The 17,031-nt window shown below is 33.4% G+C and overlaps 2 protein-coding genes across 2 annotated transcripts; one reads left to right on the forward strand and one right to left on the reverse strand.

Annotated features, from left to right (window-relative positions):
- The first annotated feature begins 667 nt into the window (after positions 1–667).
- On the forward strand, positions 668–10,766 carry LOC149740494 (glutamate--cysteine ligase catalytic subunit-like). The gene is made up of 15 exons (XM_089872150.1): positions 668–859; positions 1,493–1,605; positions 2,057–2,173; positions 2,637–2,702; positions 3,124–3,240; positions 3,762–3,820; positions 4,331–4,536; positions 4,919–5,052; positions 6,309–6,430; positions 6,804–6,916; positions 7,342–7,539; positions 8,039–8,183; positions 8,494–8,567; positions 9,320–9,440; positions 9,760–10,766. Exons 1-15 carry the CDS (start codon positions 707–709, stop codon positions 9,975–9,977), a joined length of 1,956 nt encoding a protein of 651 aa, XP_089728276.1. The 5' UTR covers positions 668–706; the 3' UTR covers positions 9,978–10,766.
- LOC149740495 (organic cation transporter protein-like) lies at positions 10,751–16,855 on the reverse strand. Its single transcript, XM_089872153.1, has 11 exons — positions 16,100–16,855; positions 15,584–15,731; positions 15,175–15,263; positions 14,761–14,864; positions 14,275–14,426; positions 13,940–14,108; positions 13,236–13,487; positions 12,772–12,986; positions 12,269–12,451; positions 11,835–11,973; positions 10,751–11,204 (listed from the first exon to the last, which is right to left on the reverse strand). The coding sequence occupies exons 1-11, from the start codon at positions 16,253–16,255 to the stop codon at positions 11,135–11,137; spliced, it is 1,677 nt and encodes a 558-aa protein (XP_089728279.1). The 5' UTR covers positions 16,256–16,855; the 3' UTR covers positions 10,751–11,134.
- Positions 16,856–17,031: the final 176 nt, after the last annotated feature.

The following is a 17,031-nucleotide window of genomic DNA, read 5'->3' on the forward strand; positions in this document are numbered from 1 at the left end:
AGGTAAACCAGGACAAGGATATCGGTAAATTGGTATAGTGATTCGTCAAGTGATTCATAAGGTACGTTTCTCCTGGAATTTATATTAAACGCTCCAGTTCTACCTTGTTTAGTCTGAAGACTGTGAAGTGTGTGACTTTGTGAGTTTAGGAAAAAAGAAAGTCGATCTATGACACTAATGTATTGTCTTTCCCTTAGTCAGTATGACTTGCAGTTTTCCTTCTTCTGTGCGGCAATAATCCCAACACGCGTGTCAGATTAAAAGTTCATGTGCAGTGTAGTACTGCCAGCGGCCATCCAAATTCGAGTTAAATTAAATTACTACCAGCCCTCGCTATTGACCGTACTCGCGCACTGTTTAAATTTAAGTTAACGTTTGTTTGCTTTAATACAGACAGGGATATCATGTGCGTGGGTCAGGCAGCGCAGTGCCGTGCAAATTCTACAGTGGATGCACGCCACTTACGTGAGTTATGTATGCAGAATAAAAGGCTGTTGTGGGGTGACTGTGTCGTACAGGAAGTCATATTATAGCTATGTTTTTTTACAAAGCTGTGACGCGCAATTATATATATTTTTTATTGTGCACCAGTAAGCACCAGTAATAAAATACCGTTACTGCTAAGTTAGCTATTAAACCAATACAATATTTCGGTTTGATTTTGCAGATTACTAGACTGTGTCTTGTAGTAAAATTTATTATTTGAATGGGGTTACTTGAGTTCGACGGTGAACCTTTATCATGGCAGCAGTTGCAGCCTTATGTAGAACATGTAAAATCACATGGAATTCAACAGTTCTTGCACAACTACAACCGTCTTATGAAACGACCAGGTGATATGTTGAAATGGGGTGATGAGGTCAGTATTTTGTAACTTTTTTAACATTGTTTTTTTGTTTGTCATGTTTTGTGTTTGCATATTGTAACTCGAGATCCAAAGGAATGACATGTGACTGTCGGTTTTTGGTGTCTGGATTTTGCTTTCTTTGCTCTAACTTTGGTTATAATAATTAAACATAAATGGCTTGTTTGTCTGCTATGTGTAGCAACCACGCTTATTTTCTTTCTTTAAATGTAATTATGTAAATATGTTTTAACCTGTAAGTGTGTTTTAACAACTGTCTTTTCGTTTAAAATATTTTCCAATCTTTGCTACCATAAATAAAAATATATAATATCATATGTATATATATTTTTCATTTTATATTATGCCTTTGTTAAACTTAATCACTGAATGAAAATGCCTTCACTTGAGTATGTTGCGCTTGCACAATTTTAACCATGCAGCCATTTTATCTTGGTTTGCTTACCTCTTAAAGAGAGAAACCATCACTAAAAATGAACTGCATTCGTGCATTGTGTAAATGTTAACAAAGGCTGTGCACAACAAACTATATGTAATTTACAATTGGAGTATTATACATACATTTTTAATGCAAACAAAATACACTCTAGTCCTGGTCATTTTTATTTACATGTTTATATTTAAAAGGTGGAATATATGATTCTAAAGTTTGACCACAAGAATAAAAAGGTCCAACTTTCACTTCGAGGGGAAGAATTGTGTGAAATACTGCAGGAAAAGGAGAGAAAAAAAATGAAAAAGTATTTTAGCTTATTTTTTGTATTGTAGGATGATATGAAATAACAGTATTCAACACAGTTAATTAAATACATATATATGCACTTATATAACAGATTTAAAAGTTTACTTTTTGACCGGAGAAGTTTTTTCACAATATTTCTGTCCAAAAATAATTTTTTCTCAGAATTTTATCTGATATAAATCACCATAAAACCCCAGTTTTGATTACAGACCACCTGTTTGTGGATTTTTTTATGAATTAGCAAAAATCCGCAGATTGTCATGGAAAACCAAAAAGTCTGGACAAAGGATTTATTCTTTTTTTGATTCATTTATTCTTACCACTCTGGTATACATATACATGCATTTATGTGGTATCGGTATGTGCAATCAAATAACAGTACTCAGTTTTTCAGTAGTCTCACTTAAGTAAAAAAACATACAAAAATAATAATATTCAATTTTTATCAGTCTAACATCACTGTGGAGACCTGAATATGCAAGTTATATGGTGGAGGGTACGCCTGGTGTTCCATACCTTGGTTATATGGCTCAGTTTAATGTGGTTGAGGGCAACATGAGGATGAGGTAATATTGTATTGTATTTTGTTGTAATGTTTTCGAATATCCAATAAAGATTGTTTTTATTTTATTACAAGTATTGATATTTGGTGATCCTTCTTTCAGACTGTTCAGTTGTATCTTTAATTCATTGCATTGTAGTAAATGCCATAAAATTATGATTTGTTCTCTGTTGTATGATTAATTTGGAAGTGGTCAATATATGTAATTGACTTTTTTAAATTTAAATTTTAAATTTTTAAAAATTTTCTAAAAACTATTCCATTCTGAAAAAATTAGTAAATAAATAAAAAAAACAAAAAAAACAGGTGTTTGAATTTTATGATTTTTTACAAATAAATATATATATATTTACTTTAGCATGAACGGTGTACAAGCTCTGCATTGCCTGTAGCTGTATGACTTGCATAATATAAGAACTTGTCATTACTGAACTGTCATAACCTTTGATTCCTTTTATTTAATTAAGGAGAAAAGAAGTTCAAGAACTTTTAAATGAGGATGAACAGATAATGAGTCTCACTGTATTTCCAAGGTAGTTAAACTAATTTTAAACAACTTCAATAATAATTACACCATGCTTTCTTTGTTTGTTTATCATATAAATTCATAACTACGGATTCAATATTAAGTTCCACCTTTGTTTTTCTTAAAAAATGGATTACAAATTATAATATATTGAACGCCTTTGCCTAGATGCATTAATGTTTAAAAATATGCCACCAAATTTATAATCTGTATTTTCCACATTAAATATTAATAAATAATCCTTTCCACGTTAAAATTTTTTTCCACTTGAAATTAATTAAGATTAGCCTCTGATCAGGTGGAAGCTGAATGAAACTTTTATGTTTGTACCAATATCTTATAAACTAACAGGTAATGATACATACAGTCGGCCAAACTAATAGTTGTACCTAACTACAAGCATTGTTAAAGCACTACAATTATCACAGGTTGGGCTGCGTTAACTTCACCCACCCCGCATATGACATCACGGGGCCGGAATCGAACCCTGTGTCTCGATCTTTATATTTTCCAGACCAAGCTATCACCAGCCACCCTAGATTTCCGTAAGTATTGCAAAACAATATGATTATATGATACACTCACACTGACTATATATAATTGTTTTTCTGGCTGTTGGCTCAAACATAGAAAAAAAATTAAAAGAACTAATTTTAAACACAGATTTTAATATAAGATATATTTACCAGAACTGGTAAATATATCATTCTGTGAGTATTTTCCTGTAGTGTTTTACTTTTTATAACAGTAAGCAGTGCTCTTTGTGGGGGTTTCAGTTATATAATTCTGTAAATCTTTCTTGTTTCGCAACCAAATGAAAAGATAAAAGAGGAAAAGTGGCTCATCTTACCCCAACCTAATATATTCCCTTCTTTTTACCCTAATAATAGGCCATTTTTGTTAAAAAATAAATATATTTTTAGGTCTTTAAACACTCTTTTGCTTAAACCGAATAAAAAAAAGATAAAAGAGAATTAAATTGTGTGCCATCTTATTCTTACCCGAACTACTATATAACCTACTCTTTACCTTTATAATATTTGTTACAAAATAATTATATTTTCAGGTCTTTAACACGCAACATTCGTTTGCGTAGAGGAAAGAAAGTGGCAATCAACATTCCAAGTACGTTGAATTGTTTGTTTCATTTTATGGCAACTTGATTTTTCTAAACACCTAAGCTATAAAATTTAAATTAGTAGCTTGGTGATTTTAATTAGAGTCTTGAATGGCTATTACTTTGTAATTTGATATGCGTACTTGGATATTTGTAGTTGTATACTCGTTTAAGTGAAGAATATGCAATTTATAAATAATTTTAATTTTGTAGGTATTAACATTTTTACCATTCTTAACAATTCAGTGTGCTTATGTAGGCTTAGTCTTAATGTATTATCATAGATGTAACTTTATTATTTTTCTTTTAATTTATGACTGACAATAATTTAGACTTTTAGCTCCAACTCATTAGTGAACACTGGGTTGAAGCAATTGCAGTTTAGTATCTTGCCCAAGTACACATATGGAATACGGCCATAATGGTAGCAGAACTAGCCTTGGATTGATAACCTCTGTGTTATGAGCAACTGTGGCTCGGCTATGCGATGACTGTAATTATCTCATATTTCATTACAGTTTTCAAAGACAAAAACACACCTTCCCCCTTCATCGAGCAAATAAATGACCCAGAGTCTGCAGCTGGTGCCAAACCAGACCACATATACATGGATTGCATGGGCTTCGGAATGGGCAACTCCTGCCTTCAGCTTACTTTTCAAGCTTGTAACATAGAGGAGGCAAAACTTCTATATGACCATCTCGCCCCCGTTTGTCCCATTATGGTAAGCATGACAAGCAAAAAAGGTTTTTTTAGTCAAAACTGCACGAAAATCATAAAAAAAAGAAAGATAATGTATAAAAAATGTGCAGTTTTGACTAAAAATGAACAGTTTTATTTTGACAAAAATGAACAGTCTTTAAAGAATGTGCAAAACTGTGTATGGACAATAGTAATGGAACAAAGCATTAAAGTATAACAAAAGGTTCTTTGTTTACATTAAAATCTATTATGAAGTGGTCAAACACGGAATCATCAATTATAGTAAAAAGGCAGGGTGTTTTCAGGGTGATATTTCAAATAAAAAAAAACCTCAACACCACATGTCAGTAACACAATGACTGACCCACTTTTCACATATTTGTTCAAACAACAATTTTCCTCAGTTGGCCCTGAGTGCAGCATCCCCATTATACAAAGGATATATAGCCGACATCGATGCACGATGGCAAGTTATCGCGGGAAGTGTCGATGACAGAACTAGCGAAGAGTTGGGCTTGGAACCACTTAAGCATAACAAGTAAAATATCAGAAAACTTTAAAATATTTTACAACTTTTAAAACAACTGCAAAGTAAAATATTTTACAATTTAAATTTCTTGCAATCTTAAATATAAATATCTTATAAATGATATAGTAGAGTGGGGGGAGATGGGACACCTTTAACACATAATATCCAAATAGCCTGATCGTGTTTTCAAAAATTAGCAACGGTCTGTGGAAGTCGTGAAGATACGGTTTTATAATTCATTGAATGTTCTTTGTTTACTACCAAATGAAAAGAGAGAACTAAACGAAAAGGTGTCCCATCTTCCCCCACCCTACTATATTATAAAGTTGTAGGTCTTCTCTTGGGGGTATTACTACAATTAGTATGAAGTGTAGGCTATATATCTATATATATAATTTTTATAAAAAAATTGCTTTAATTCCAGTTTTCTTGGTTCAGCTAGCTGTAGTGCCTCTGTTAAGTATTTTGTAATGACCTATTAAAAACGCTTTAATGTTTAAAGCATTAATGGAAAAATGAATATAAACATACCACTAATTAAATGGTCTAATGGGTCAACTCTGGCTTACATCCCAGGCCCCTGACAAGGACCTTAGCCTCGTATGATAGAACACTTATTTAATTAAATTTGTATGTTGTTATTTGGTAATAATGTTGTCAATTTGAGTTACGTGACTACAGGATGTTGTATAGTTTGTATAAAATTTTTATATAATTGACATTGTGACATAAAAACAAACAGTGTTATGATACACCATACATGTATTTTCAATGCACATAAAACAATAACATAATATTTAAGCTGAATATTCTTTAGAAAAAAAGATCAGAATCAATAATTTTACTGAAAAAAGTAAACAGTTTAAATGTATTTTGGCAAAAACAAAGTAAACAGTTTAAATGTATTTTTTTTTCTGCTCGATATAATAAAGTCCCTTAAATTTATTAAAGCCATTTTGCAAAATAGATTTTGTGTAAAGTGAATAAAACCAAATCAAAAATTAGGTACAGAAAATTTACCAAAAAATAATAGTATATATTAATATACTATTAACAAATTATTCAACAATTTTTATACTTCATAAAAAAAAATGTAAAGAATATAAAGAACAAGCTAGTAAAAAATAAATTTTTACATGTAAGCTTACATTTTTACCAGAATAGAGCAGCAGAATTTCTTTATAATTGATAACGTTGCCAAAAATTTTGCAAATTACTATTAGAATATTCTGTTTAAGTTTGTTTTAATTACATTTTCTTCACAGACAAGTTATCCGCAAGTCAAGATATGATTCAATTGATAGTTACCTTTCCTCAAATTCAAAAATATTTAACGATATTAATGTGGAGGTAAATCAAGATGCAAAGTCAACTTTACTCAATGCAGGTGATTTCAAAGTAACAAAAACATGTTATTAAAAAAATAGAAATGAAATAAAAAAATCTCATAAATAGTATTTATCCGCTTTATATGGTAACATATAACATTTAAATTACGAAAGAAACAATATGGCTTGACAGTAGCAAAGTAAATATAAAATATATAAATTTATATATAAATATTACATATATATGTAATATATATATTACATATTTTTTTAGATGAAAATATTTGGTTTGAAAAATATTTGGTTTAAAAAAATTAACTTTAAAACAGCGCTTGTTTGATAGTTAATGGTAAATTTATTTTAAGTGTTAATGGTAAATTTATTTGTTTTTTTCTTGGTTAATCTAAAGTTGTCACGGTTTATTGCTCACAGGTATCGACGAACTTCTCGCGCAACACATCGCCCACTTGTGGATACGCGACCCGTTAACTTTGTTCTCGAAAAAGATCGACCTCGACGACGAGAACGAGGCAGATCACTTTGAGGTTGGAATTTTTCATTGTACAATTTAATAAAATATTTCTGAAATGGTAATATAATATTGTTAGTAATAGGCGTATTGCAATGCTTGAAAAATACTGTTGTCGTAATTGCTTTTCTCGTACAACATTGCTGCAGAAAAATAAGTATTTTTCCATTATATAACTTAATGTATTATATTTACTGAAAAATATTTTAATCTATGTGGGTGAGGTCCCGCTCGCACCCAGTGAGTCAAGAATTTAGGCCAAGATTGGCCCATTACCTTAAGACCCAGGGTGCTACTGCATGACCTCACTAGTTTTTGGAGCCTGTCTGTAGTTAGGCATTAATAGTAATGGACTGTAATATCAGTGAATGTAATATATTCATTATATATATATATATACAAATCCCATCAAAAATGACATAAAACTTCTCTTCTTCTCAGAACATCCAGTCCACCAACTGGCAGTCGATGCGGTTCAAACCTCCTCCTCCGGGATCATCTATTGGATGGAGAGTCGAGTTTCGAGTTTGTGAAGCTCAACTCACCGACTTCGAAAACGCAGCATTTGTTGTTTTCATCGTTCTTCTAACTCGTGTCATTCTTACTTATAAACTTGACTTTCTAATGCCACTCTCTCATGTAAGTTTTTTTTGTGGTTGTCGTTTAATCGGACGTTGTTTAGGACTTTATTATTTAGGAGATATTTGAATATTATTCATTGTACTTCATTATTTTATAAAGTTCATGATAATGTACTTCATTATTCTGGTGTTTTTTTATTAAAAATTTAATGAATGTTTAAACTTTATAACTCCATTCTGTTACCTGCTTCCAGGAATAATGTAAATGACTGTTTACAGCTCATTTGGTTTAAAACATAGTGTATTTTCGCAGTTCCGTCTTATATTTGGTTAAACTTTATCATGGAATGTGTCCCACAGAAATGTACTGCATTTTTATACTGGATAAGATGCTATAAATTTATGAACATTGTGCCTAGTAGCAGAAGTAATAGAATGATATATTTTAAAAGGATATACATTTTGCCTGCATAAATACAGTCTTTCCGCCTATAAATGCAACACTTTTATACCAGGTAAACCTCTAAAAGATTACTAACAATTTACTTCTATACCAGGTTGACAGTAACATGGAGAAGTCACAGAAAAATAATGCGATCCTCAAAGAAAAGTTTTACTTCAGAAAGAATGTGAATACGAGTCGATCCCCTGCATGTTGCACACAGCTTTGCTCTTTCAATGGGAAGTCTAATGATAATAACCGTAAGCTTTACCAATATAAAATATGACATTCTATTTTGTTTGCATTGATTGGTAGCTTGTCTTTAATGGCCGTTGTTTTGTCGCAATTTTTTGTTGTTTTGTTGCTTTAATTAATTTGATCTTCCTCATCGTATTTGATAAGATGAGTAAAAATTTTAATAGTTGAATGGATAAATGAAACTTTTTTATTCTTTGTCCAGTATTGCATTATCTTCCAAAAAAGTTTTAAGAAATTTCTTTCTTCGAAACCATCACTATTGTTTAAATTTGGATTAAAACCTGTTTAAAAACTTATTTCAATCTATTTTAGCCGCAAAGTGTGCAGAAAATGATCATTCTGATTGCTGTGCAGAAATGACCATAGACACCATCATTAATGGAAAGGTAGAATATATGTAACTCGGATTGTATTGCATATGAGCCAGTCAAAGCATGGCAGGTGCACGACTGATTTTGTTTACAAACTTTTGGTTATGCACGCCATATTTTGTTCCACGCATGTCAATTTATTGAACGATGAAAAGAATCCGTATGAAATAGAATTTCCTACGGGGCTTGGGAAAGTACGTGCTTTGCCTGCCGATTTTTGATAATAGTCGGGGCACACATGAAAAATAACGCCTTTCACACGCGAAATCTCGTCAGGAACTGCCATACTCTGCAGACTAGCATAGGAGTATGATTAAGTCTTAATTTTTTTACCATTGCCATTCTGGAGCTAGTACAGTTGTTCGAAAAGTCAATGTGCACTTAGCACTTATATTTTTGTTAACAGTCTTTGTATAGAATCCAGGAAACAAAATAAGCAGGGTCCAAGCCTGTATTGATGCTCACAGAGGCCACTTTCAACTAATAATTGTAATTTAAATTTACCTTTACATTTTTTACTGAAACATGTATTTTAATCAATGTTTAACTGCAAAGTGACTATCCAGGCAGCCTGTACAACAAGAATTGCCAATGGTCTGGCCTGTTAGCAATATTTCACTCACCCAAATCATCTGTGTAAATTTATTGCAGAACTAATCGCAATAAAACAATAAAAAAAAATATAAACAGTCGAACATAAAAAGTTTTCAAAAATGTTCATGTTCACATTTCACATGATAATGATGAAATTTTCATAATCATTACAGGAAGACGTGTTCCCGGGATTCATCCCGCTCATCCGAAGATACCTTGATAGTGTGGAGGTTGGAGTGGAAGCAAGATGCAGCATCTCCGAGTATCTTAACCTCATAGGGAAGAGAGCATCTGGTGAAGAGTTTGTAACTTAACAACAAAAGCTCTTTTTTTTACTGTTAGAATTGATATTTTTTTGCAGGGCGGTTTTCTTTATTTTTGTGATGAAAGATTTTTCTTTTTTTTGTCTTTTATCTTTAACAATTTAGACAACCCACAAAGAACTGCTTGGTTGTTTTGCCCAAGGACACGCATGTCCAAAATAGTAGCAGCGCCAAGCCTTGAATCCCTAAACTCTGGGCTAAAGGCAGGCGTGCTCATAACTTTTGCCATGGCACTGGACACTTCAGATATTTAGAAATGTTAAGATTTTGTTCTTAACTTTCCCATTTAGGAGAATACATGAGTGCAGCCCAGTGGATTCGACACTTTGTCACTAACCACCCTGAGTATAAACAAGACTCCGTCGTCACTGATTCCATCGCTTACGACCTTCTTGTTCGCTGTGACCAGATTGAGAAAGGAGAAGTGAAATGCCACCAGCTGTTCGGCATGCCGCGCCACAAGAGCGAATACATCCAGGCAAACAAAGATCCCATGAACGGTTCCTGAAACCTTTTGTTTCTAAGGTTTCACTTGCACTTACAAAAATGTTCTTTTACCGACAATTTTTTAGAAATCATGATATTACCCCCTATCTCCCCCCACATGCAATATAGGTAATTAATTTATTATCTCACAACCGCCGCCTAATTAGTTTGCATGGTTAGCGTAGCACTGAAAAAGTGGTCAAGCATTAAAGTTACCCCAAAAACATTTTTTTCTGACATATCTGGTATATAAAACACGCTTTTGTTTCAATGTTTTATCAGAATTTAATGTCTTGCAAATGGCAAAGGAAACATTGGAAAAAAATTTACTTTTATTAAATCAGATAAGCCGAAAAAAAAATTATTTACATTTATGCCTGGTAGAAGAAGTGAGAGACGATCTCTTGACAAAACACGAAATGCAAAATACGTTTGTGTCATGCCTTCGTGTTTGTCTCAATCAACTTCAAAATGTAAAATAATCAATTGCCAGATAGTTATGCATGACTGCCGCTCATACTGTTTCTTGTAGTATATTCTGCATTCCATACTAACTGTTTTGTTTTACTAGAAATATTACAAAAATCTCCACAATTTCTTAATACTTTTTAACCGTTACTTAATAAACTTTTTGGCTGTAATTTAACCACTTTTAAAAAAAATTAAATTTATAACTTTCTCGCTTTGTGCTTATACTTCATTAGTTTTTTGCGGTCTTTCCATATAGTGTAACAGTAAACTGTGTCCTATCTGGTGGTAGCAATGACGATGTATGACCTCAATTGTAAGAACATATTGGAAGAAAACAATGTTCTGGCGTTTATTTTAAATTCCACAGTTATTGGGAATTAACTACAGCGAGAGGCACTCCCAGATGAAAAAGTGTTTTCATTCAAAAATGTAAACCATCAAAAGGCTGTAGGCTTACTTATATATATGTTGCATTAATGCATTCTGAAGTTAAGTTTTGTGGTAAGCAGTATTCACATAAATCGTTCAATAGCACCTTGGTTTCACATACATTAAGGTCATTTAATATTATTGAGTTAGATTTCAGACGTTTTGAGTGACGCTCTTTTAAGTTCGTGATGAGACGGTTATACAATTCTAAATATTTTTTGTAAAAAAACAAGAAGATAAATAAAAGTAGTTAGTGTACGAACACAATGGAAGTATAGTTCAGCTCATAGTAGCTTCTTCATCTCTGCTACTTTTGCTTCTTCGAAGTTTAAAGCAAGCGACATGGGATCTACAAATAAAAGACATTGAAGAGACATTTTTTTATCAATAAGCGTGTTTTAACAACTGTTGTTTTACCGTTACTACCCGTCTTTTCGCTTTTTATCAACTCTCTTGTTCTTCGTTATCGTGACCGAAGAGACGAAATAAATTTCATTCATTCAAGACTTGTTTTTGGTAAACGATTTTGGCGATCGTTGCATTATATCATTTAACTCAATTGTTTTGAATAAATTAATGTAACTTACTTTAACCTCGCTCCGCTGGAAAACGACAGTCGAAATAACACGGGCGTTTATAATAAACGCGGTTTATAGGTACACCTTGTGCCAGCTTACGAGTTAATTACCATGTATGTTACTTTGTGGGTGATTATTTCTTGTAGATTTTTATGTGTGGCTAATAAATTGAACAACCCATTAGTGACCACTGGGTTAGAGCAATTGCCATTAAGTATTGTGTCCAAGGACACATATAGGCTACGCCCACAATGGTAGCAGTGAAGAGCCTTGGCCCATCAACTCTAGGTTAGAGCAGGCGCGCTAACCAACCGTGCTATTTAATTTAACTTTGTAAAAAAAATCCTGTTTAACGTTTTATATTTTTCATTAGAAAAAATTAGAGCACATTGCTGCTTTACCTTCCCATTGCAACGGCATCGTCGATGGTTTGAGGCAACGGTTCATTGATGGTCTTTGGCAGAAATCTGTACAAAGCTGAAGATACCAATAGAACAGCTCCGATTGCAATTGATATTGTTTTAACTTTATTAGGGTCACCTGTTTTTTAAAGTAAGATCCAACATTTATATTTGGCAAGTAAGTGTAGTGGACGTGAAGGCATAAAATAGTTGGGTGGGGAAAGATGGGACACTGTAACATTATATTTTTTGTCTCGATTGGTAGTAAACAGAGGACTTTTAAAGAATTACCTTATCCTCACGACTCGCATAGACAGTTGTTAATTGTTTAAAACACGATCGGGATATTTTGAAGTTATGTACTAAAAGTGTCCCACCTTACCCCACTGTATATCACAATACGCAATGGAACAAATTTCACTTTAAGGCCCGACCTGCAAACAAGATATACGGAGCGGTTAGTGATCCGATTCTTGCCGTGACACCAGACATGCCCATGGTAGACTGACGCAGCGTTGTTGGAAACAATTCGTTCGTGTGAGCATAGATTACTGTAAAAAGGAGAGATGCCGCAAACTTGCACACACAAACCATAACAGCAACCAATACTGTGCTCCCTGTTAAAAGAATGGAGAAATTAAATATGTCACATATACATATATATATATTTATATATATGGTAGGGTGAGAGAAGACGCCTATTTATTCTATTTTCTTGTCCCACTTGCTAGTAAACAAAGAACATTTTTAGAATTATAAAACCGTATCCTGACAACTCCTATAGACCGTTGTTAATCGTTTAAAACAAAGTCAGGATATTATATAGTATGTGCTAAAGGTCCACCTTCCTCCCCAACTCTGCTTTATAGCCTTTCAGGCCAACACATTGTACTGTAGAAACGTAGTTTTTAGGCAATACGTGAAAAAGGTTTCTTACATTGATTTACGAAAGGTGTAACTGCAGACAGCAATGCGATGACCAGCATCATATAAACATAGCTGTTCCTTCTTCCGACTTTACCAGCGATCAGATAATAGCCTGCAGTTGCAGCAATATCGAGCAGTCCCAAAACACAGAGATTCAAAAATCGGTTTTCTGACAAATTGTTGGTGTTCAAACCAATGACGAAATATGCCAAGCTGGTGCAGTACCTGGCAAAAAGTTAATATATGATAAGGGTGGGGAAAACAGGACGCCTTTATCATATATTATTCAAATATCATGATCGTGTTTTCAACAATTAACAACGGTCTATGGGAGTTTTAAGAATATGGTTTTATAATTCTTTGAATGCTCTTTATTTACTATACCAAATAGAATGAAAAGGTGTCCCATCTTCCTCCTAACCCTACTATAACTACAAGAACATATTTTTAATTATGTACAAACCAAAGATTCACCATGCAAAGAAGACAACGAGTATTCTTTTCAACAAAACCGGTTGTTTCACAAGCAATTTCAGCAACTCGAAAAATTTGAGACCTTTCTCTTTTTCGTTTTTGGGGGAATCGAAAAGTTTAGTTTCCAGTTCATTAGAATCCTGCGAATAAATTTTGTGCGTTTTGTTCAACTTGGCAATTTTTGACAGAATTCTTTGAGATTCTTCTTCACGACCAATCGACTTCAAACAACGTGGCGATTCGTCAATCAACCTGCCGAATATATACAACAGGGATATAGTATAGCGTGGTGTTAAATAAAAAAGCTTTTATTTTTTTTTCCTCTCCCATTTAGTATTAAACAGATATTTACGCAATCATATACCCGCCAGTCCCGCGTCTCCAAAAGAAAGCTGTTATTAATATAAACACAATCAGGAAATGTGGGATAAATGTGCTAAATATGTCCCATCTTACCCCTTGCTACTACATAGTTTATATAGTAAGGTGGGGGAATACGGGACATGTTTAGCATATAATATACAAATATTCTGATCGTGTTTTAAACAATTACCAACGGTCTATAGGAGTCGCGAAGGGACAGTTTTAAAATTCTTTGAAAGTTCTTTGTTTAGGACCAAGTGGGACGAGAAAATGAAATCTAAAGATGCCACATCTTTATCCACCCTACTATATAGAAAAAAATTGAAAACATTTTAACTTACCAATAGTAAGGGATATACAAAAGCCCTGAGAAGCTAAATACTCGTAACAACCATCTCCAATCTCTGAAGAAGTAACCGAGAAACGTTAAAACAAGAAACCCCAGGGAAAATCCCATTTGACAACAGAATGTGATAAATGTTCGCTTTTTTGTCGAGGCAAATTCAATACCTATAAATAACAGAACCGCTTAGGTATATAGGTATAGGTATCTGCAAGTACCATATGATAAAAAAAATTAAATTAAAATTTCTAAATTGGAAGTGTATGAATCTTTTGAATAACGGAGCCTTATTTCCTTTCTGTCAAAGTTACGAAGTTATACGTTGCTACTAACCTAGTGAAAATGCAGCTGAGTAAACCACGTCTGTAGCTCCTGTAAAAAACAGAATGGACATATACATGGAAGCGGTAGGTGAAAAGCTCATAAGCAACGCTACCAGAAATTGTGAAGCTAAGGTCGCCAGGAAAACTACTCGACGACCGAATCTGTTGGCAAATTTGTAAAGTTACAGTGAATATACACGAAGCAACTTTATTAATTACGTGTACGTAACGGTTAAGGAACATAGACAGATTCCTTTTTTACAGTTATGTATAAAACGTTAATCAATAGGTGGTCACTAATGGGTTGTCTTAAATTGGCTGGCTCTTTAAAAAACAGTTACTAACAATTTATATATACATGGTAACTCGTAAGCGGGCACGAGTCGTACAAAAAAAAACATCAGTGTAAAAGCGACTGTCGTTTTCCGCTACACGAGAATAAAATAAGTTTCATTTATACTTTCTTTCAATTATAATAAGATCACCAATTTCTTACTTGTCAGATGTTGGGCCAATTGCAAACGTACCGCACATTTTTCCCACAGCGTAGATTGTAAACGAAAAAGGCTTCATCCATGCGCGTTCGCATACGAATTTAAACTAAAAAGTAACTTCATATATCAAACATATAGTATTGTGGGGTGGAGGGAGACAGAAGACCTTTAGCACATAGTATCCAAATATCCTGACCGTGTTTTAAACAATCAACAACGATCAATGGGAGACGTGAGGATACGATTTTATAATTCTTTGAATGTTCTTTTTATACTATACCAAATAGGACGAGAAAATAAATGTAAATTTATTGTTTAGCTTATTTCCACATTGTATCTGTTTATATATGAACATTTAGATAGTGTATTTATTATTTTTGTAAAAGCTAAACCTGGTGGTGTGTGTATAAACTTACTTCGGTTAGAGCGCTAACCCCATCTTGTGCGAATCTCCATTGTTTGCATGGTAATGTTCTGTTTACGAGCCATACGGTTCCACTCTTGTCTGTCAAGTAGTATGTATAATATAAGTTATTCGCTTTAAAAGAAAACTTAAATCGCATATGGTCGAGGAAAATGGGACACATTTTCATTCTATTTTCTCGTCCTATTTGGTAGTAAATAAAAAGATTCAAAGAATTATAAAACCGTATCCTCACGTCTCCCATTGATCGTTGTTAATTGTTTAAAACACGATAGGGATATTTGGATATTATGTACTAAAGGTGTCCAGTCTTCCATACTACTATAAGACGTGTATAGTAGTATGGAAGACAAGATACCTTTTATAGTACATAATATCCAAATACGAGTAATGCAACTTACTTGTTAAAAAATCGATATCGGATACGTCGTAATTGGAACACTCGCTTCGCACTAATTCTTGCTTATCGTCGGTGGTCCAAGGAACCGTCGAATTTAGCAGGTATTCGTATTTGGATTTGGTTACGTTGAGATAATTCTCTGATAACGCCTGTGTGAAACGGGAGTTAAAACTATTGTATTAAACACAACGAGATATTGTATTTTTTCTATTTTATTCTTTGTGGGTGAGGTCCTTGCCAAATATCTGGGAATTAGGAAGATTTGGCCCATTACCCCAACACCCGGGATGCACATTTAAGTTGTTCATGAGACCGGTCCTTAACTTTGCGACACCGCATCGCAGAGAAACACGTGTTTACGAACCATTTTTCTCGTGTGCTTTTACGAGTTACCACACTTTTCAATTTTGTATATGATTTTTGCTTTGATATGGCTTATAATTTGGTCAACTCATTGGTGACTACTGGGTTGGAGCAATGTCCGTTAAATGTTTTCCCACCAAACCTTTATTCTTACCGATGGTACGTCGCAATGAAACTCTGGCTCGTATAAAGTGAAGAGAAAACGAAATGTCAAAGCACAACTTGGTATAGTAGAAAGCAACAACAGCAAAGAAAGTCTCTTTTGATAAAAACCAAACACGTTCAACTCTTCAAACTCTTCTTTCGACATGTTTCAACCAAAGTTTTAATATTTAAATCTGGACTTCGTATACATCTAGAACTGCGAGGAAATATGATACACCTTCAGTACACAGGAACCAAATATCCCGATCGTGTTTTAAACAATAAACAACGGTCCATATGGTAGCCGTGAGGATATTACGGTTTTATAATTCTTTGAATTTTCTTTGTTACGCGAATCATATACATCGCAAATACTGAGTTCTTAAATATGTTTCCACACCCTTTATGGGTAAGCTTTTTCTAAAAAGATTGTAAATTGCTAAAACCTGACTTTCGAATCACTTTTTAACAAGCCGCAACATACGGTTCACAAACTTTTTTATTGAACTATATTTGAACCCGAAGAATTCACAACAGGACATTTGGTTAACAAATTTTCAAAGCTGTACTAAACTGCCGCAATAATTTCAATACAATTTTTGAATGTGTAACACATTCGTTAAGACAAAAAGCTCACTAGTTGGGGCTTCCTGTTATGCCGCACCACAGGAAATGTACACAGAAGCCGCTTTCAGCTGTTGCTTGTATGATAAGACTAATGTCACGTTTTAAATTGATAAGGCCTAAGGGGGTGTAAAGTTAGTTTTGCATATAAGTTATGCAGTATTCTACTAAGCTTAATCTATACTTTAATTTTTTCGTTAAAAACGGTACCCTTTTTTAGCCAAAATATACAATGATGCCAACTAAGATGTTTATAATTTGCTTCTGTAAGATAACTAAAATTATTCAATAACAATAAGTTTAAAAAAACACAAACCA

Source organism: Ciona robusta, chromosome 2, assembly GCF_009617815.1.
Source record: "Ciona robusta chromosome 2, ASM961781v2".
NCBI lineage: Eukaryota > Metazoa > Chordata > Ascidiacea > Phlebobranchia > Cionidae > Ciona > Ciona robusta.

What these genes read in the sequence shown, in the direction of transcription:
- LOC149740494 (XM_089872150.1), top strand. Translation starts at nt 707, where the DNA reads ATGGGGTTACTTGAGTTCGACGGTGAACCTTTATCATGGCAGCAGTTG. An exon ending in GAGAGAAAAAAAATGAAAAA is followed by an intron (nt 1,606 to 2,056) that starts GTATTTTAGCTT and finishes AATTTTTATCAG; the next exon opens with TCTAACATCACTGTGGAGAC. An exon ending in ACCAGCCACCCTAGATTTCC is followed by an intron (nt 3,241 to 3,761) that starts GTAAGTATTGCA and finishes TTATATTTTCAG; the next exon opens with GTCTTTAACACGCAACATTC.
- LOC149740495 (XM_089872153.1), bottom strand. Translation starts at nt 16,255, where the DNA reads ATGTCGAAAGAAGAGTTTGAAGAGTTGAACGTGTTTGGTTTTTATCAA. An exon ending in CTCAGCTGCATTTTCACTAG is followed by an intron (nt 14,109 to 14,274) that starts GTTAGTAGCAAC and finishes TGTTATTTATAG; the next exon opens with GTATTGAATTTGCCTCGACA. An exon ending in TCCGTATATCTTGTTTGCAG is followed by an intron (nt 11,974 to 12,268) that starts GTCGGGCCTTAA and finishes TTTAAAAAACAG; the next exon opens with GTGACCCTAATAAAGTTAAA.